The 22,113-nt window shown below is 36.9% G+C and overlaps 1 protein-coding gene across 1 annotated transcript in view; it reads right to left on the reverse strand.

Annotated features, from left to right (window-relative positions):
- Positions 1 to 22,113, reverse strand: part of PTPN12 (protein tyrosine phosphatase non-receptor type 12) — a 79,742-nt gene that overhangs the window by 32,691 nt on the left and 24,938 nt on the right. Inside the window, exons 2-7 of the mRNA XM_064505220.1 lie at positions 13,960 to 14,068; positions 10,458 to 10,534; positions 9,265 to 9,360; positions 8,174 to 8,212; positions 7,281 to 7,352; positions 3,104 to 3,163 (exon numbers count right to left, since the gene is read on the reverse strand). Coding sequence (XP_064361290.1) covers positions 3,104 to 3,163; positions 7,281 to 7,352; positions 8,174 to 8,212; positions 9,265 to 9,360; positions 10,458 to 10,534; positions 13,960 to 14,068 — 453 coding nt within the window. The remainder of the gene's footprint in view (positions 1 to 3,103; positions 3,164 to 7,280; positions 7,353 to 8,173; positions 8,213 to 9,264; positions 9,361 to 10,457; positions 10,535 to 13,959; positions 14,069 to 22,113) is intronic.

Below are 22,113 nucleotides of genomic sequence, written 5' to 3' on the forward strand. Positions count from 1 at the left end.
GCATGTGAATACAAATCGCATCTTCAAACCAAAACCACTATTTCTGATGCTTTTGTCGGACCTGCGGAAGCACTGTAGCTAGTAAAAATATAAGAGAAAATCCAGTCTAAGAAAATAAACTAAAAAAATCAACTGATTATGTAAAACCAATAGCACGCAGAGAAGTTACAACTATCTAATAAGGTCCACTCAGAACCTTCCTTTAATCATATTTAAGGAGAGTAAAATGGCGATTTTTTTCCATGTGTGGAACTGACAAAAAATAATTTCTACATTTATATTTTTCATGCAGAAATTAATAATCAACAGAAAACATCACAGCCCTTTTTTACAGTCACTTTAAGAAGGGAGCTTTTGTTTTAGCTAAAAACAATCTTCAAGTTTCAAACTGGTTTTCAAACTGGTCTTCCTCCTAGAAATGTTAATATAAACTTGTATATTTATCATGCACTTCCTTTTTAAGTTTTGCATAATATTTTGTATGATATTCCATTGAAAATTTCACAGACGGGACAACATTTCATTATTCTTAAAAAAAAAGAGAGAGAGAGAAAGAGAAAGAGAGAGAGAAAATGAACTGACACTTCTACAAGAGGAAAAGGCTGTAATTCAATAATGTAATTGTAAAATTGTAAAAGGCTTTAGTTCAATACCAAGAATATGTTTCACTTCTGCAACATAAGTCCTTTCCTGAGAAAGGTTTGGAGCCCACAAATACCCTGAAGCAAATTTGCCCAGGTAAATCTGAAGAAATATCATATTATCAGCTGCACAGGTTGAACATCCACAACGTGTCTTGTTAATCTTTTCAAATACCTTACTCCTTAAAGGAAAATAAACTTGGGCTCTTTGTTAAGATTGAAAGCATAGTGCTAACTGTAGCTTTTTATTGCTTCTGTTTGTGTAATAGAGAGGCATCCTATAAAAGTTAACTGAACAGAACTCGTTGAAATGAAGTAGCTGAATATCATTTGCTATTACAGTGTATGCAAAGCAAAATATAAAAAAGCTACAATAACCAATTCTCATGAAGCTCAGATGTTAAAAATAAGATTTAGGTTCTGGTTAGGGATCTTTTCAGCTTTGTTCAAGCACACTATTTCAACAAATGTTGCAAAGACCACAGTTATCATTATGCAGTTAATTGTTGCTATCTGTAAAACGTTTTATAGCATCAGTTATGAGTGTTCAAAAGACGAATAGAAATGAACTACTTAAATTCATGTGACTTCTTGCAAAGATTCAGCAAGCTACTGCAGACAAAAATTACTCCAAAATAGCACCTCATGAAGTAAACACTTTCCACAAACGTTAGTCTCACTTACTGAAACGGAACAAAGCACTACTGAGGAAAACGTAAGTGAAACCAGCTTGTAATCCAATTCAAATTATAGATATTCCGTAAAATAGACTGTCAGCATTTTTGCAGGACAGATACAGTCAGTTAATTTTTAATAACTGACATTTACTTTCCAGAAAAATAAATGGCCATCTTAAATCAGGTATTTAAGTATATGTCCACAGGAAAGGATTAAATCATTTCTTTTTACAAACACTTACAGGTAATGCAAGTGATCTTATTTCAAGAACAGATGACAATCCCTTTTCACAATTTAATGTACCTGATACTCAGTTTTTGAAGAAGGTGAAATGTTTTACAGTAGTTTTTTCTGTCATAGGATTTTAACCAAGCTGAATGAACTCTCTTGCTTCCAGAAGGAGACTGGTTATAATCCTTTATAGTTTCTAAGTTAGTGAATATTGAATTTCAAAGTCTGAGTTCACTATTAAAAATATATTTCTATTTTGACCCTTAAGTATATCACACAAATTTCCCCCAGGCATCCCCTGCAAAAGTCCATCACGCAAAAAGACAGTGCACCTCAACTTAAACAAGAACTTTTTTTTTTTTTAGTAAATATCTCAATTCTGAAAGGAATTAATTACGAGCTTAATTACAAGTTAGACTGAGAAGCACTGGAAGATCACTAAGTTGTCATTCTTCACAGAATCACAGAATAGTTGAGGTTGGAAGGGACCTCTGGAGATCGTCTGGTTCAACCCTGCCTGCAGGTCACTCAAGACCATGTCCAGTCAGGGTTTGAATATATCCAAGGATGGAGACTCAACAACCTCTCTGGGCAACCTGTTCCACCACCCTCACAATAAAGAGGGTTTTCTTATGTTCATGGAATTTCTTGCATTTCAATTTTTGCCCATTGCCTCTCGTTCTGTCATCAGGCACCACTGAGAAGAGTCTGCCTCTGCCTTCTTTACACCTTGCTTTCAGATATTTAAATGCATCGATAATATCGCTCCTGAGCCTTCTCTTCTCCAGGCTGAACAGTCCCAGCTCTCTCCTCATGTGCACTAGTCCCTTAATCATCTTTGTGGCCCTTCACTGGACTCACTCCAGTAGATCCATCCATGTCTGTCTCGTACTGGTGAGCCCAGAACTGGACACAGCACTCCAGACGTGGCCTCAGTGCCAAGCAGAGAGGATGGATCGCCTCCCTCAACCTGCTGGCAATGCTCTGCCTAATGCAACCCAGAACACCATTGGCCTTCTTTAACACAAGGACTCACTGCTGGCTCATGTTCAAACTTGCTTTTTTTGTATTTGTCAGTACAAGCATATGACCGGGCATCAGAATATCCTTTAACATCATAAAACTCTCTTGCCAAAATATGAATGTCTACGGGCTGAGCTGTAACAAGTATGTATATTTTACCCAGAAGGATGCTGACTGAAGGAAACAGTATTTTTGACAAGTTTCATTTAGTCTGTAGTCATAGTTTCAGTTGATATAAACAGTAAAATTTGATCTTCACAGAAGCTTTCTTAGTTGTTAATGCATGCTATTAAAGACCATAACACAGCTTTGGCTAACCAAGGATATAAATAAGAACAAGCAAAATAAGTAGTTTCATATATTTGCTTCTTACATAGTAAGGTTACTTTAACATCATTTCTAAGCTTGATGATTTACATATGTACAGAATCAGCAAGGAACTTTTCATGAGTTCCCTTGGTTATGCACCACTTTGATTTAACCCTTGTTTGAAGTTATCTAAAGTTGACCAGAAGTTCCCACATACTTACATTTTGAAATTCAAGTAATAATGTTCTAATGAAGTAGTCTGTTCTTGCTTGCTCAGCTTCCTAAGTTAAAGAAAATAGTAATGAATGAGAAGAGATGAACATGCAGCACATGGCATAAGTGAAACTCCAAATTTACACTCCAGTCCTTTTTCACTTTTAAAAAAGTTCCTCTGTTTTTATATCTATGATTTGCCCAAAGGTAGGCAATAATTTCAAAAGAGCAGCAATTTACTTTGCTGTACACAATATACCCATGAAACACTGTTTACTTCTACTTAAAACAAACATGTGGGTTCTCAATCCAGTAAGTCTCTACCCTGCTCATGAAACTAAATAGAACTTTGTAATAGTATTTCAAAATACTTCTCTTCCATTATTTATCCGTACATTAGTTTCCTTTAGATATCCTTTTACAGCCATCCTTCTATAACACTTCTGTTGTATAAACTTCTGCTTCTTTTTTCCTACCACTCTAAAGTCTCATAATACCCCTTTCAATTTTTTCCCTTTGATTATTTTAAAGCAGGGATGCATGTGAACAGACCATTAGAATTATTTTGGCTGTGGCCAAAAAGCCTAGCTTCTAGGCTCCCAGAATTTTCCCATCCACCTTTGGAACAGCAGGAAAGGTTTATACTGTATTTAAAACATCATTAATTTCACAATTTGAAGATGTCTTAATAAGCTTAAGTGTTACAGCTTTTCACAGTGAATTTAAGAGATTGCACGCAGGCCTTAATGTTCTCCTTTCTTCCACTGGGATCTTATTTTCAATCAAGGAAGCAATTGCTTGTGACATGTTGGAGGTTTTAAGCAGATTATTGCACAGCTAGCAGTAATATAGTCCACGTATACTGTTGGACCTAATGGTAAGACATGCTAAGCTACAGCTGAGGATAAGTCAACTACAATGTACATTCAATCCCTGTTCTCAAATACTGCTGCAGTATTTGCCAACTATGAAACCATCATCCACTAGGTACAGGGCAAAAGAACAAAAAAAGTCAATTTTCAAATCAATTTCTATGGTAGAAAAAAGTACTCTCAGCAGCATAAGACTCAATCTTGTAAATGCATGCTTTCTTGACGAGGTGCGCTTGAATGCACTGACTCTTATTACATTGACTTTCAAGCTAGGATTGAGAACAGCTTGATGAGCTGGCATGCTAGTGCTTTCCAAACACATTAAAGCACTTCAGCCAAAAATTAGCAGCAGCTCCTGTCCAAACCTACATATTTTTGAATCAAGGAGAAAACGAAAGAGTTTTGAGATTTATTTAGGGGGTTTCAATTCCACTACCTTGAAATAAATGGACAGCTAAGACCGATCATGAGCTCAGGTGTTTAAACTTCACAATAGAATCTTTATACTGATTAGATGATTATACCGTACACTTTAGTGTCAAGTTTCATTCATATCATAATAGCATCTAACAAGCCTGACAGAAAACACTCAAAAATCTTGTTTCTGAGCAGTTCTATTTCCAGCAAAACAGTCTCAGTGTATCTAAGGAGAAAGACTCATACAAGGTATCAGTTAAGAGCGCGCTGTGGGGCCAGCAGCAATTGCTCTTTTTCATATGTTCCCATTCCTCCTTTATGGCTCACGCTGGCACACACCTGGTCTCAAAATGAGTCTGTACAGGAAACTAAACTGGCTGAAAACTAACCCAGAAAATTTTTGATGTACTTTTTTTTGGTGAAAGTACCACCAATTTTGTGGAAGGGATACCATAAATGGGACACTAACAGCAACACGTACAAAACACAAGAAAAATGTTCCTCACAAGCATGCAATATTACACATTAATGAAAGTGAAAAAGCCAACAAGATACGTTAACTAAGTGCATTAAAATATACCACTGACTCTCTGTGGATTGAAATGCCATAAAAAAAGTACTGAAATAGTTAGGAGAGTAGAGCGTTAGGGCTGCTCTACCGACCTGTCAGGACAGCAGTAAGTGCAAATTGCTAAGGCAGACGACAAAGGCTCACTGTCTAAATCAGCCTCAGATTAAGAATAGACCACGATAAATTGGTATCTTTTAAAATTTCTGTAGCGATCCTGGCAATTTTGACCAGCGAGCAACTTCTGACTTCCTTCCTGACTGTTCTTGCCAGTAACAACAGTAGAATCACCCAATTGGCTTCAGTAGGATACAACGAAAAAGAACCACAACAGCATTTTGAAAAGGAAATCTTGACCACCCACCTTTGAAGAAATTAATGAGCATGGAATAAAAGTCATCACACAATACTGGGCACACACATCACAACCCAACAATATCATTACTGAATTTTTCTACATATTTTGACAAAGCACCTCAAAAGCTCTTAGGAAACTAAATCCTCATAGCTTAAAAGAAAAATTCATCTCGTGGATAAGGTAAGCAGCAAAGCATAGGAATAAGTGGTCAATTTTCACAATGGTGAGTGGTTATTACTAATATCCCACAAGATCTGTGCTAGGATCTACACTTCAAAATAATAATTAGAAAACTGAAAAATATGAAGCAGTTTTGCTGATGTTGAATGCTTCATGGAATCTAAAGCTCTTATAAATAACCTCATCAAGCCAACAGCAATCAAGGAAGGTGTTAGGAAGATACAGCTGTATCCTGATTCTTGCATTCTCATCATTCCATCTTAAAAAAAGAGACAACAGAACCGCAACAAGGATATTCAGATGGATTAGGAGAGGCTAAAACTAAACTCTTGAAAAAAATTAATAAGGAGAGGAATAAAAGCAAATACATGAGTCATTAAAGTTCGTATGTGATATGAAGACGGCAAGTAAGCTGTATCTATGATTTCTTATAACTTAAACTAGGAAGAACCTGATTAAATTACCTGAGGTGGCAAGATTAAAACTAAAGCTAAAAGGAAGTGGTTTTGTTGTACATGATGTTGTACATGTAAGAAAAAAAATGACTGAAAACCTAAAGCTTATCAAATTCATGGTCCATTGCATTATAAAATGCTGATAATCCAGAGGCAGCACCAAAGTAAGGAAGTCCTGCTGGTCTATAAGCTGGGGACAAGTACAAGAAAGACCATCCTATATGCAACCCATTTCCTATCCTCTTTCCCAAGACATGTGTCTACCACCAAAAACAATGTGATACTTTATCCTCAACCATACCCTGAATACATCACATGCAATGAAGTGAACTTCTGCTGCTATTTAAGTGGTCCTCATGTGAAATGGTAATTGCACCATGACTTTTTACTTTCCATCATTCTCTACAGATGACTGCAAAAGCTCATTGGGGTTTCACCGACTATACTCTCACGTGATGCTGAGATGGCAGAAGTTGCCGAGATAAGGATTATTTTGAATTCCGTACTGTGCTTGGCATAGAAGATGCATAGAATCATCCACAGTCCCTTATTCCTCATATTTATATTAATCTGCCAGAAATCTTCAAGCTACTATTTATGAGCAAGTACCAAAACTGGAAGAGCATGTAGCAATTATGCTCAGAGATCAGACCTCCTGAAACTGCTTGCACAAGATGCAATGGACACAGTCATGTTTCTCCATCTTTCTGGAATAATCTTGTAGCTTGTTTAAGCAGTTACCCCAGGGAATTCTCCAGGAAAAGCTTCAGACCACATGGTGATCTGCTAGTCTTGTTTTGCTTTAGAAGTCAACAATGCAACAATGCAAATGAAATATTTTCAAATAAACATGAAGATGTCACAAAGAAATAATTCTAGAATATTTAGAAGTCTAGTTTCTATTTTCTCTATTTATGTTGCTTATTTTTAATTTCATGTAGCTTAAAGAAAATATCCTATTTAAGTGTCACTTATTTGCATGTCCAGAACGTATAAGTCACAGCACAACAGAGAAAGAAACTGCATTAATATTATTTAAAATTTTGAGTATGGTACAGACTTTCAAAACTATATTATATAAAGCTGAAGAAATTACATATAGGTAGATACAGAACCAAAGCACATACGTTCCCAACCTTTTTTAAAGGGACAGAGCTTTCAAAAACAGTTAGGTTAGATCCACACACTGCTCTCCTTAGAAGCTTGGTGTAAAATTTGGTACTGAACAATTAAAAAAGCATTTCTTTTGTACTACAAGTTCTGATATGAGATAAATAGTTATTTTAAGTTGCAATAGCATTAAATCCTTTGAATTAATTAAAGCTCTATACTTACACAAGAAACACGAAATGGTCCAAAAGTTACAGCTGCTTCTCCATACAACGGCCAATAACGTTCACATTTTTTCTGTTAAAGCAAAGAATCCTAATTTAATTCATGTATCATATTGCAAGACAACTAACAACAGAAGCAGAGCAGGAGAGCTGATAATCTTTGATTCCTTATTCTTCCTCTTCTGTTCGGTGCTTTTCGTTAAGACCTGGCCCTGTGACTGTTAAATGAAAGCTTAAATTCTTCTAAGACAGCAAGATGTCTTTTCTTTGGGTATCCAAAAGTGAGAAAAAAAAACAGAACCAGAAGAGGAATAAACACATCCAAGAGTGTCTTTTTAAATTAGGACGTGAACTCTGTAACTGCCGACATATGTGCAAGCATGCATCATACAGAGGGAAGGAACAAGAGCTAATTCAGTTTTTGTGCAAGTTCACGGAGTTAATAGTTTCGGACCATATTTGATCCCTCCTAAGTTCTTAAAAATTTAGGAGAGAGATTTTAAAAGGTAGATTTTTTTTTCCTCCAGTTGCAATTAACAGAAAATTCTGAAGGACTCAGGATTTTGATAAATCAGACTACAACCCACAGAACAGAATAATTTCACAGTGATATGACTGGTAACAGATCGTTAGCACAGTTCTGTATACAAACATGGGTGTATATTCCACTAAAAAGACTCCTACATAACAATATAAATGCTATTACCAGAACACAGAATCAAAAAGCAGTTGCTTTCATTATTTTCTGTGCATACAAATATAGACGGTAAGTATTCTCATTCAATCTGGCAAGATCACTTTTAGAGTTATGGATTTGGCATATGAGCCTTCATAGGTATTAGCATTTGTCCTAGGTGGGCAACAATCATTTACTTTTGTATTTAGTATACCTACCCTTCCCATTTCAAACTCTCGGCAGGCCATTACAATTATCTAAAAAAAGGAAGATACTAGAAGTTAGCTGGATTTAGATCAAGTAAATTCATATAGCAAAAGTGCTTTTCCACCCAAGCAATCACTGACTTTCCTCAACTGGCTACTTCAGAAGAGACCTATAATAGCACCTTTTTTTTTTTTTCCTGCAGATGCTGTTCTTTTAATTCTAAAATAGTGTCCAAGTTTTATCCTGCACAAAATAATCCACAACACTGGTATACTATCTTAAATCGACTGGACTTCAATTGAATTCACTGCCGTTCTCTACAGACATTTTACTCATTTAGTAATTTTAAATTGACTGTACAGTCTAAACTTAATCATAAAGATATGGAACCACTCACTGACTGTAAGAAAACACAGCTATACCTGGTAAAGATGACACAGACTACTTCAAATTGGTGCAAAAATCTATTTTAGAAATGAGAATCAAATTTCTTTTAAGTGAAGTTTTCAGGTGTATTAATCTGAATAGCACAACAAAAATGTACTGAAAGGTAAGCTATTTGTTTCAATAATAAGCAACCACAACTTAAGTTTCTGGTAAGACAGAAAACCAAACTATTTTGCCATTGCATATATTCAATTTTAATAGCACGTATATGTTAACTCCTGACAATAACTGTTAAAACAGATGTAGAACATATAAACCAATGCTTAACCCAAAATTAGCATAAGTAGAAAGGAAGGCTTTTATTTTGTTTCAAATGCTACTTCCATCTGATCTGGTTAGTCAACATTAAGTTAGAGTAATAAGGTCTTCTACAGGAGACACCTGAATCGATCAAGTACTGACCGATTCATAAGAGCACATGATTATTTTACTGGCAGTTACTAAATTGAATATGTAACATTACTGATATACAGAATGCTATTTAGATCATGAAATTAAGATTTGAGAATAACTTCTGCTAAAAATGCTAAGACTAAATTACTGTCAGCATTCTTGATATCAATAGCCAGCTCCGACTAAAGATGCACAATCACTTTTCCGTGAAATCAGGTAATACTTGATTTTGGGGGGTGGGGTATTTAAAGTAGGTACTTACGGCAACATTGTATTCCCATATCATCCTCCAGAAGTCTATTACTGTATTTGCTAATGGCCCCTGGGTAGCAACATATGCTTTTGGCCCATGTACTCCCTAGGATTGCACAAAGGAACAGGCAATATTTATAAAGAAAATTTATTTGCATTGAATAAAAGTCTTTAGGCTATAATTAAATAAAATTAGAATATTAATCTTTCAATCTGACAGAAAGGGTGAAGATGAAATATGAATCCCATTTAAGCTAATGGAAACTTTGCTGGTGATTTCAAGTGGGTTCAAGATTATAATAGCTACCTTGCCTCAAGAGAATAACAGAAAATATTAAGTTAATATTTTCTGTATGTTCCAATTCCAAAGATTCCCTTTAAGCATGCATTGACTTCTTTATTACCCAAATATCTAATGATCAAAATTTGGAAGTACACTTCCTGTCAAATCTTTCTGTTAAAAAGTAGCCCAATGAACAAATTTAAGTTCCTCCCTCTCAATATTACCACATTCAAAAAATCCACTGTTTTAAAGTTTGTGTTTTATATGAAACTTGAAAACATTTCTGTTAATGTGTTCAGCTTTTCAAGCCAAATATTTAAGAAATGAGATTTACACGAACGCTTTTTTTTAAGTAAGCATTAGTGCTAAAAGCAGCATCAGAAGAAAACTACAGGGAAAGTCCAAGAAAATCTGAGAATTTGCACTTTGAAACTGTATAAACAGGAGTATAACAGTTTTTTAGCCAAACTCTGATTTGGTTATAAGAACATTAGATACAATTCCATTGCTACATTTCTCCCATGAACAGTCAGAAATGCATATTGACATATATGCTATAATATAATTTGTTAAACACCTCATTTATGATCTCTAAAAACAGCTTCTCTTCTAAAATCTGTTATTTTTAACATTATGTTTCAACAAAATCATATATGAATTTTGCAACTGTATAAAGTTCCAATTTGGTTGTCTGCCAATTGAAAATGAAATATTTTATACTACATTACACAGAATGAAATTAGAATTTAAAGACTGCTTTATGCATGGCATCACACATGAAAATTTATTCAAATTGTACTAAAAGAAAGTCTTCCCTCACAGCTTTGAATTCTCATCTCAAACTACAATATTAAAACTGTACTGCCCTGAAATAAAAGCTTAAAAAGGGAATTTTAACACAGTTAGATTTTAATACACACCTTAATAAAGTTTGCATTGATGTAATCTGAATCTTGTGGAGGAGTCTTTAAAGTTAGTTTAACCCGGCTGTGATCAACTAAAAGAAGAAAACACATTTTTTTTTTAAAAAAAGGAAGAACTACAAGATGCATTAATCCATATGTATAACAATAAAATGTATCGATAGGACAAATTAATCCTTAAAAAAAGTTTCCCTGAAGATAAGCCATAGAAACACACAAGTCAGCTAATGAAATTGATTCTGGGCAAGCCAGCTCAGGTGGTGACAAGCAGAGGAGGTCCTACTGCCCTGTGCTTCTGATACTCTCAAGCTGCCTGAGAAACAGCTACTGCAATTTCAAGAGTGATTCATGGCAAAAAAGAAAAATTCAATTGATCAGAGCAAAACTGTAGTTACACAGTATTGACAGAGATCATGATAGTCAGTATTAAAAGAAAGTTTACTATGCCCATTTAAAGAAAGCAGAAGGAATACAAAAATACTGCACAGGTGAAGCAGTGGGCAAGTCTCAAAGTCCTGCCAAGGAAGAGCCCATCAGCTACAGGCTCTTTCAGACATGTGAAACATGCACTAGGTTTACTGCTGAGGCACAGGCTGACACCTCCACCTCAAACACTAGGCTCGGTGCTTCACCGGGGCACAGTGCATGTCATTTCTAAACTAGAAACAGTAAATACCTATATTCTGAGGTTCCTAAGGTCAATTCCTCAACCACACAACAGCTGCTGAAAAGTTCACTAGGATTTCAATTAAAGAATAAACATGAAGAGCAAGTCCAATCCAAAAGCAGAAATTTGGTTGGGTGGGTTTTTTTGGCAAAACATCCCCAGTGAACAGGGAACCATGCACACGGGAAATACACACTAACAGTTATTCCCACACCAAAAGCTCTCCCAAAAAGCTCTGAGATAGTTGCTTCAAAGTTGATGACATTTTCTGCCAGAGTTATGGCATGGGGGGGGGGGGGGGGGGGGGGAAGGGAGGGAATGTGTTACCATGTAACACTTCCTAAAAATGCACAGTGTAGAGGATGAGAAAACTCACAAATCTAACTGTTTTTCAAAATTAATTTAATTTTAAATAACAGTCTGAAGAAACTCCTGAGAGTGTATTACAGTGTAGTATGTATTATCTAATAGATAACATAAAAGCATGAGCTCTTTGCAAGTATGCATTGATGTCACAGATTTAGTACTAAAAGTTATACTGATCTGCCATTTAAAAATAAAAAGTGCTGGGCTCCTATCTTCCCAGCACAGTAGACAAAATCCTAGAGCAGTTTCTGATGCGGCAACATTTCTAGCTGTCCTTCATCTGCCACAGCTCAGTTCTTTTTTTAGTTCTAAGTCAAGAATATAATTCTCCAACAGAGAAATACCATTGAGAGTTCCAGGTTCAGAAGAATAAATGCTTGAATATTTATATACAGCTTAATAAGTCGGTTCAGAATTACAAACTGGTCTCTTCAGGTAATCAGTGAACAGCATGTTTAATTTAACTACCATTTAAGATAATTTACTAAAAACTGTAATAAGAACACACATATCTGCTTACTCTACAGCCAGCATTGAGTTAGTATGGAGGTAGCAGTAACAGTTTCTGTTGAACATAGAATCTTTGAATAAATTACATCTAAGTTTTCTTATGTATTTTTGCTTCTTTATAAGGAAATAAGCAAATAATCCTCCTTCTTCCTCATCCAAAACGTTTCCTGGTTTTCATTTCAGTAGCAAACCTGGTCTCCTGCCACATTATTGCAGGAGCTTTTGAAGACATTCCCACTTTAACTGAAGGCATACCTTCAATTTTTCTGGTTGTCAGATTTGAGGATTGCTCATTTTTCCCACTGGGATCTGTGTATCTTTCAGATTCCAATGCCCCAGGTTTTATTTATATGTAAATGAAAAAAAAAATTGTTGTCCTGATTTTTTAGTGTAGTAGCTATTAAGTGTCCCACTGATTTAGCCAAAGTACTACTTATATTCTGTTGCATTGTTAATCATCTGCTAAAATTCCAGCATGGAAGAAACAGAGCATAAAGGTATGTTGATGTATTGTTAACAACACAGGGGAATCTCAGTAGCGCTGAGTAGCTACTACAAGTGTTCTTTCTGCCCATCCATCCCTACAGGAAGCACAATTCCAGCTGTTTCCAAAAACCTATCAGAGATCTTTTGCAGGAGCCTAGGTCATCACCGGTCTGGACTACCTCAAACCACACAGGGAACTGCTGAGTCCTGGAGATGCTTGAGAACATTGCTGCTGCTGACGTACTAGAAAGAATTATTTTTCCCCTCTAACCTCAGAGGAGCCTTAAGTTTTCATCCTCCTCAGCATTTTACATGGCAAACAAGCTTATAGGCATTCTCCAGGGGTTACAAGAGTTCAACAGACATTACTCTCACTGATGAGCTGATCCTTTGCATTTCAAGGCCACTTTTGTTCAAGTCTGTCCAGTAGCAATGCATGGCCTTTTCAGAAGATTCAAGGCACTTTTCTTTCAGGAAGGCCATACTTCTGCCAAAGCATCTTCAAATAATGAGATAGCTTCTCCTCTTCTGACTCCATCCACTTGAACACTTTTCCCCACAACTTAAAAAAAAATTAACGGCATTCACCTAGTTTGCTGCTGTTAAGCTTAGCACCACACTGAATACGTAAGAATAAAAGACTTCAGAACGATATCTAAGCTTTGGCTAATGTTCTTGTATCTTGCAACTGTACACGTCTGCTACCTACATACAACTTGCTGTAAAATCTCTAAGTGCAAATACTGACAATGTTGGCATCGCTTTAGTTTTGGCTCCCATAAGTTCATCCTCCAGAAAAGAATGAACACCCGCCTTTCCTTCTCAGTGTCCTTGGCAGCAAACACCCTGCCCACCTTGTTAAATATTCTTGAGGCCATGGTTTGAAGGCAAAGTTTAGCACTGAAAGTGTTGCTCCAAGCTCTGATAAACACTGAAAATACCAGCACTAGAGAAGCACAGCACACAGGCACACAATAATTTAGAAGACACAGTAATTCACTGCAGTTTACTACCAGACTTAGCTTTAGATAGAAAGCCTCTTGAAAACAAAGACCATTCTTAACTTCAAACAACAACCCCAAACCTTCTTAAAGTCATATCTACAGTTAATGCTGATATTTGCTTGTTTTTGTTTACCATGAATATAATGATGCTAAGCTAGGGCTGGGGGTGAGGGGGGGAACGTTAGGCAGCCGGTTGAATTCTAAAACTATTTTGATTCAAAATTAAAATGCCAGCCTGACATGGCTTGGTGACCTAGCAAACTATTTATCTTTACACAAGGGTTCTCCTAATAAAATATACAAATGTTCAGTTACTTCGCCTTTCAAGTTAAAATTTTGATAAAAGTTATTTTTCAACAAATTATCAAATCTGTCTTTTAGCAGAAAACAAAAAGAAAAATTCACAATACATTAAGCATAACAAACATTTTCCTTTATTCTGTATTAACACATAAATCAGACTCACATGGTAATATGTCTTTATATCTATTCTTTTTAACATTTTCTTCTTTCTCTCCAGTGGCTGTTGGGTAGATCTTCTCTGTTCTGTATTTTGTTGATAATCTTCTTAACCTCTGAAATAAGACATTTATGTTATGTTTTCAAGTCTTAAGATAATGGAAACATTATTTATTGCATCATTGATGAAGCATAAGCAGATCACTCAAGAAAACCCTCTTTTATCCTTTTACAATATTCACCAAGATAATTAAAAAAAAATGATTTGACATATTAGGAGCACCTAGAAATTGGCTCTATAGAGAATCATATATGGATCCTTTGAAAAACACCATAGTAGCGGTATGGAATACTGCTGTATTTTATTTAGCAAGCACACTGCCCTGTTAAGGAGTAGTGACCATATTAAGAATATCTGTGAAAAAACGAGAAAAATATGCAACTCCCCAGAATACTTGTGAGAACAGCACAGCTCAGGTTGGCTCAGGAATAGCTGTTATCAGCCAGTATTTTGCTTTAAAGCTTGTGGCTTTTAACAAATGCACATCTAAGCAGAAAGCAGAATCTTGCTTTTGACAGGCATCAGCTCCTAACACCCAGCTCCTGCTGAGTTTCACGCTCACACAGAGTGCCTGGGTCACCCTGCCTCGCGGGGACAAGGTAGTCCCAACTAATACATGAGTGACAGGAGCTCTGCTGAACTCACAGTATGTCCACTTTTCCCCGTCCATTTATTTCAAATCCTGGGTGTACAACAGTCAAAGCCAATAAAAATGAAATCCAGCCCTTCCCTTCTGGCAACCTAGAAAATACCAAGAGCAATAGAGCTTTTTTTTTTTTTTTTTTAAATCCTACTCATACTAGGCATTTGTAATATTAAACCAAGCAGGAAGTAAAAGCAGTGTATAAAGTCTTCATAAAAAAAAAAAAAAAGAAAGAGGAGCCAGCCCTGCTTTTTATTGTAGATTGCACAGACATCCAGATTTAAAAAGGAACTTGACCTCAACAAGTAAGCTCTAGCTTCCAGCTAAATCTAAGTGATTGCAAAAACAACCAGCTTACTGACACAACCGTGGTGGTGGTCTCTAAAATGATCAAAAGGAAAACCAGAAAGTAGCTTCAAAGAAGTTTAGTATAACCAGTTAGTGGTGTCTTGCATGGCAGAAGGACAGAGTTTATGTCCATCTGTCCCCCCCCCATCCTTGATCACTTGACATAATCTTTAGTCTGTGATAAACAGTATTTACATTTCTATAGCAAAAACATACAGGCAGAAGCACATCATAGGAAAGTAAAACCTGACCAGGTTTCTTCCTGCATTCTTCCAAATCCGCCAAAACATTTGGGAGACTAACTGCACTCTTCAATTTAAAAAAGAGAAAGCAAGTTGTTAATTCAAGTTCCCCAATAATTCTTCCAGCAAAAATTGAAGAGAGGAGGAAAAACAAAAGAACACAAGTTTAGCATTTATAGTACTTATGGCAAAACACTATCACTAATTTTGTCTTGATACGGTGGAAAATAAACCTTTTGATGCAAATCTGGATAAAAGAACTTTGCATGAATTTTGTTGAATAATTTGTATCTAATAATTTTAAGTGTGGTACTCACAGAGCAAAGTAACAAAGGCAAGGTAAAATAAAACAGAGCAAATCAAGAAGTACCAGTTTTCAGACAATTTCTTTATCTACAATAAAATCCTACAAGAAGAAGTAGTCATCAAATGTTAAAAGGAGTGACAGAATTAGCACCCATTTTTTTTCCTGAAATTCACTACTTTTAAGAAGTTGCAATGGCAGTAGATGACAAAAAAACACCACCAGAGTTTGCAACTTGTACACACAGCAGGCAGTTAGAGAAACCTGATTTATAAGGTGCTACACAAATAAAAGAAGAGCACTCAAGAACTAAAGAAAGGCAAGCTGCACATGGGATATACTCTGTCTTATATAATACTGCCCTTATCTGCAAAAAAAAAAAAAAAAAAAAAAACCACTCAATACTCAAAATATAAGACTAGACACCAAACCAGGAGCTTAAAGATAGTAAAATAAATATACATAATTCAACTATATCAGGTAACGATAAAGAGACTGATAAATAGTCTGAAACAGACTATAAGCCTCCAAACGAAAAAAGCAGAGTGGCACACTGCTACGTTCGAAGCATAGCCAATAAGATGATATTTCATGTTTTCCCCCCTTCTCAACTGGCTTATTTGTTTTGTTTTTTTCATCTTAGTGATTTTTACGGGGCAAGTGCTGCAACTGTGTTTAGAAAAAAATAACAGAGAAAAGATTAACAAAAATATGATATCTAAAAACCATAGAACAGGAGGTATTTTGCAGGAGAAAGGATATACTTGAGGAAGTAATACAAGTAAAACGTTAGATATAAAAAAGCACCCTAGGCGAAAAATATTCCTTTTGCTTTGCCTATTTTAAGGGCAGGCAAGAAAAACACTTTCACAGGTACAACATGAAGAAAACACAAACCAATGAAGACTGCAGCGATTAGCACAGACTTTCGTTTTCTAGAAAGTGGTGCCATAAGAAGGCAGCACATCCTTCTGCTCGGCATGACCCACTAGCTACACAGTCCACAAAACAGAGTGGAAAGCAGGATCAGCACAGCCCAGCTCTGGGGCAGAGACTGCAAATGAAATATAGGAAGATTTCAATACACACCTCTGTGCCTGAAATACTTTAAGACATTTTTATGAATATTCATCACCCCGTTAAAAGATCCAGCAAACAGAAAAGTGAACCTGCACATTCCTCTGTTCCACAACATAAGTAATAAGGTAAGTAAGCAGCGTTATGAGACTGATCAAAAATAGAATACGCTAGTAGCTACTTTGTGCTTTGGAAGAGAAAGATTTGACTAGAAAGTCAGGAAAACTCTGAAGCCTGAGCTGGGAAGGAGCTTCCCCCAGAACAGGAAGGTGGCAGAGGGCAAGGGGAGGATCAGCAGCACACGAGAGGGCAGCGCGACAGCGGCCCGCTGCACCGTGCTCCCCGCTCCCCTGGGCACGGCCTCGGGCAACCAGGCCAAGAAGAAGGGGGAGGAGGAGGAGGAGGAGGAGGAGGAAGCGCTGGAGGGCAGAGCAGGGGTGCTGGCAGGGCACAAGAAGAAAGAGTTTCGTTCGGTCTCTGTTAAGTTAAGATACCCAGCACAATCCTTCACAGTCTGGTTTCACGCAAACCCATAACAAACAACCACCCACCACACAAAGCAGCACTCAGTTGGGACAAGTCAGTGAAACCGCCGGCCTGGCTCCCAGAAGATACCAGGACCCAAACAGCAGGGACCTTGGAGACCAAGCCTGGTGCCTCTGCAGAGGCCAGGGGAGATTTCAGCAACCCTTGCGTTCACGTCCCCAGCAAGGGCTACTCCAGCACCATAAGGATCTGCGTTTACATGTTCCTTTAAGAACAAAATTGTCAAAAAAGTAACGGAATATTTGTGATTCATTATACTGCGAGAGCTACGCTGGAAGGCCCCAAGTTCCACTTGCATTAGAAACGCTCCGGTTTAATTCTGCTTATTCACCGCGACACAGAAGTGGTTTGTGGGAGGGTGACAAACACTTACCACATATGACGGTGGGGGATGAGCTTTTCACTGAAACAGTGCGAGTTTCAGAAACACACTTCCAACTTCCAGAGTGGTTTGCAGTCTGTACTGCAAATTAGTAAAGCTATGCTGTACTATTAAGAAAGATGAAGTAAAAAGACAAACCAACTTTTAAAGTCCAATATATGGAATCCTACTACATTAAAAAGAATTTAATCAGTTGAGGAAATATAGACTTACTAGTTTAGCAGTCAACCTATTTCACGCTTCAGAAAATCTGTAAAGGCACATTGCTTAATACCACAGAAATGCTGCTGGGTGACTAGAGAAAATATTTCACACCTCCTATTACGATGTGAAGAACTCAATTTAAAAAACCCAAGTATTATTTAAGATGCAACCAAAAAGTTCATGTGCCTCCTTCCTAAGCTTCTTTGCAAATGTATGTCACCAGGATTCATTTATATAGAGCCCTCAACTTTTCTTCTGGGAATTATCTGACATTTCTGATAGTCAAAAACTCACTTAATTAAAAGGAGATTCAGGCAAATATCACCGTTCTGACAGCACGTGTTTGAGAAGCACTGCATAACGCAGTATTAAACATCTGCTGCTGGAAAACTTCAACGTTCCCATGATTTATTTACTACACGACAAGAGATAAGGCAACAATAAAAAAGTTCTGCATGGACAGTTACAGCATCAGAGTTGTGAGGTAACACCAGTTGCACAAGAAGTTTTGCAAAATAAAATTTACTTTAAATTTTAAGGAATATTTATTTAAAAACCTGAAAACTAAGAAAAATCCCTTTCTATAAAAGTTTTCTTTTTACATTAACGGAAACAAAAAAGAGGAGACTCGAAGAGAAAAATGATGCAATAATGCACACATTTCGTAAGACAGCAATTTCTATCACAGGCATAACATTGCATTGCTCTCACTAGCAGTAGGGGAAGGAAAACACACAAGCTCAGTTCAGCTGCACTCTCCGTTCTAACAATTTAAATAAACTCGACAAGGGCACAATAACATTGCCAGTACTTTTACAGAGTGACAAAAGACACCTTTGAAGAACAATGTGAACCAAATTACCAGAAAATTTAAAAATAACCAACGTCCGGTTATCTGTGGTCTGATTAGAGAGGTTTCGGGTTCTCTGTCAGGGCTGTGAGCGCTGAGATGCCAGAGAGGCCTCTGTCCAAAGACCGCCCCAGTGCAAACTCGGACACGATCCTGCATCAGTAAGGCTTTCTAAAACCACCTTGCTTTCAGAAGCATTTTAGCTTAGAGACCCCGCAAATCCAAATAGTCTCTCTCTACTGTCACCGAGTGCTCTGGGAAACACTAGGACAAGCTGCTGGTAATAAACTTGGCTGGAGGGAGAACTTTTCGAGAGCCTCTGCAGCTCTGGCTTGCAGGAGCAAAATACGTGAGCGAGCCGAGTTTCCTTTGGGCCCTCGGCCAGGGCAAGAGCCGAGCGGGGAGAGCAGGGCACAAGGCAGCTGCACGCAAAGGTTTCTGGGGAAGTCACATCCAGCTGGGCTTAATCAGCATCAAACTGGATCTACATGAGACACTGCTGGTTACCCCACATTCGCCTACATTAATGTAACTGAAGAGCTTAATATGACTTCAAGTATACTTGCATCTAAATTTCTCAACTATCTCGTTTACATTCATACTTCAAACATTTAGCGTCTGTTGTTGCAAATAAACACATGACAAAAACCATGAAGATAACTACATGCAAGATAGTGGCCAAGAATCTAAACTAAAAATTAAAAAAAGAAACTAAGTACTTTATATATATATATATATATATATATCAAATAATCTATAAAAATAAATAAAAAATAGACCTGTCTACAGATAGTGCTAATTTTTAACTTGAGAGTATCCCTTTCACCACTTTGCATTAGGAACATTGGAAAAACAACTTACAGTTGTGGCAAATGTCAATCCTTCTCCGGTTATTCCTGCTGGCTTTCAAATAACAATCATTTTTAAGAGTTCCTGGCTCCCATGACTATAGGAAAAAGCCTCCTCAAATGCTAAACAAGCAAAACCAACGAAATGAGAATGATCCAAGCCAGTAGAAGGAAAACTCCACTATTTCTCAATATTCATGTATGGCTTTGGTTGCATGGAAAAGGTCAGCAGCCCAGATTTACCCTATTTCTCTGAAGTAAAGCCCTGAAAGGGGATTTCAGCTGAGGTAGCAGAAAGAACAAGAAACTTGAGGGAAGAGACTCTATTACCTTAGCTGTCCCTACAAGCAACAGCTACTAACACTTGAGCTCTAGCAAGCTGTGTTCCAAGTGTGCTCTGCTGAACTGATGCAGAGACTGGCCTGATAATTTCAGTCTTTTGGGAGCTGTCTCCTGTATTTCACAGCAGCATAAAGCTTGGTCTAAAAAATTTTTAACATCCACTACTATGTTCAAGGAAGCTTGCATGAACTGCATAAATGACAAATCTCTCCAAAATTAATGAGGGAACTAAAAATAGCACTATTTCAGTATTAGTTAGTATATTATTTGTATGTTTTCTCACGGAAGAGAATAATTCATGTGATGGCATTAGAGATTTATATCCAGCAAAGAAACACTAGCCAATGCAGGCAAGGCTGGTAGATCCTCATATAAGGAAAGCAAAAAAGATGGTATTAAACCTAGGAACAGATTAAAAAAACAGAAGTATTCCTTCAAGAATTAGATAATGTGAGACCAGTGTTTTCCATTTTTCCAAACCTATGAAATACCATGCCAAACAAAATATTAGAACACAAATATCTCCTAAAGTCCTAATAGCTAAGGAAGCTTTACACAGACATATCAAACCTTGAGTTGATTACTTCAAAAGCCTCCCTTCCTCTCCCCACATTTCTGAAACTATTCATATACTATCTTCATATTAATCTCTGCTTAAATTAGCCATGCTATCCATTACAGTTGCAGCTAACTCACATCGAGCACGACAGCTAAACACACCTACTGCCAGCATCTGGCTAGTTTTACAAAGATAGAGAAAACTTCTGCAGCCTGTGGATAAGTAAGTAAATACACAGGCAAAGTGTAATAAATGACACAAAGCAAAACATTTAATTACTAAAGCATAATCAAATTTTAGTTCAGAAGTTACTAATGTATATTTTAACATATTTTAGAAAGCTCTGCAGCCTATGCTGCAGCATATGCATTACACAGGGACACTTAAAACCTTGGGTTATAACTTCTGGCCCCCAAATCACATTGTTTCTTTAGCACACTCAAGTTGTTGCAAAACGCATTGTATGAAGCGAAAATGTTTAGGACAAGACAGTTGACAGTACACCAGCAGTACACTTACAGGCTATGTGTGAAGAATGCAAATATTCCTATTAATCTGAATTAGAAAACAGACTGGCTGAAGGCTGGAAAGCACGCCTTAAAGCAAAAGCAGAAAAAGGCATTTAAAAATTAGTTTACACCACAAATAACAGGCTTAACAGTGTTAAAGGAAATCGGAAATAATTCTTGATAACTCAAAACAGACACAAGCCTCAAATTTTTGCAACAGATCACAAGATGATTTTCAGACCTTAACATACACACAAACAGCATAAAGAAACAAAGCACTTCCAACAAAGCAACAAACAAGGAGACAAAGCCCTTTTAACCAGAGACCACCCTGCTTAGAGCACAATTTCCCAGCTGCTGGATTTCCTACTTTCCTGTTATTCCTTCGCTGCTAGGCTTGAGTGTGTTTTTTGCATGCAGATAGCCCAAGTATCTTAAACTTAGCATTTAATCTTGAACTTCCATTTAAGTCTTTCTTTGAACATCTTACTCATCTCCCTTGCTACATTACAAAGGTAAGACACTCCTAAAAGAAAGCTATGGTAAATAATTCGAGAGAATGGTTTTACAACACCAGTTGAGTAAATGTTTCAACGTAATCAACCAACGCATCTGAAAAAAATCCAACAGTTTGTTACTAAAGAAAACAGCTACTGAACACAGCAGCAATCTAGGTTAACACGCACCATACAAAACACACCATCTTCACGTGTTAGCCTTCTACATCAATCTCCTCAATGATTCATTTTTCACAAGCAGTTGAACTTTTAACTCAAGACCATAACTAAAGGCTTGAACTGTCCTTCACACAGTTATCTGCAGCTGATATCATTCATTTTAGAATGATGATTGCTAAAAAAAATTTAAACAAAACTCTTAACTTGCACAATAACTATGCATACCCATCTACTGAATACAATAAATACCTTAAAAAAGGGAAGCTAAAGACTTAGTCTTCTCACCTCCACTGCTGAGTTATTTTGCAATGTTTTTTTTCCACAACACAGTAGATACCAACTGTATTAGTAGTCCTTGTACAATTCCACTGCCAGTGTTTCACCAGTTTTACAAGAAATTGATAGATACGTATTTAAGTTTCATTTGTATTGAATCAGCATTTAGTTCAAAGTCAGAAATTTAAGGTCTTACCATAAAATGGCTATAAATAACTTGCAAAAAGAACTGGCAGTCTCAGCTCACTTTGCACTACAAGAGTATTTCCTCTGTAGCAGGAAAACCCTATATC

Source organism: Dromaius novaehollandiae, chromosome 1 (genome assembly GCF_036370855.1).
Source record: "Dromaius novaehollandiae isolate bDroNov1 chromosome 1, bDroNov1.hap1, whole genome shotgun sequence".
In the NCBI taxonomy this organism is placed as follows: Eukaryota; Metazoa; Chordata; class Aves; order Casuariiformes; family Dromaiidae; genus Dromaius; species Dromaius novaehollandiae.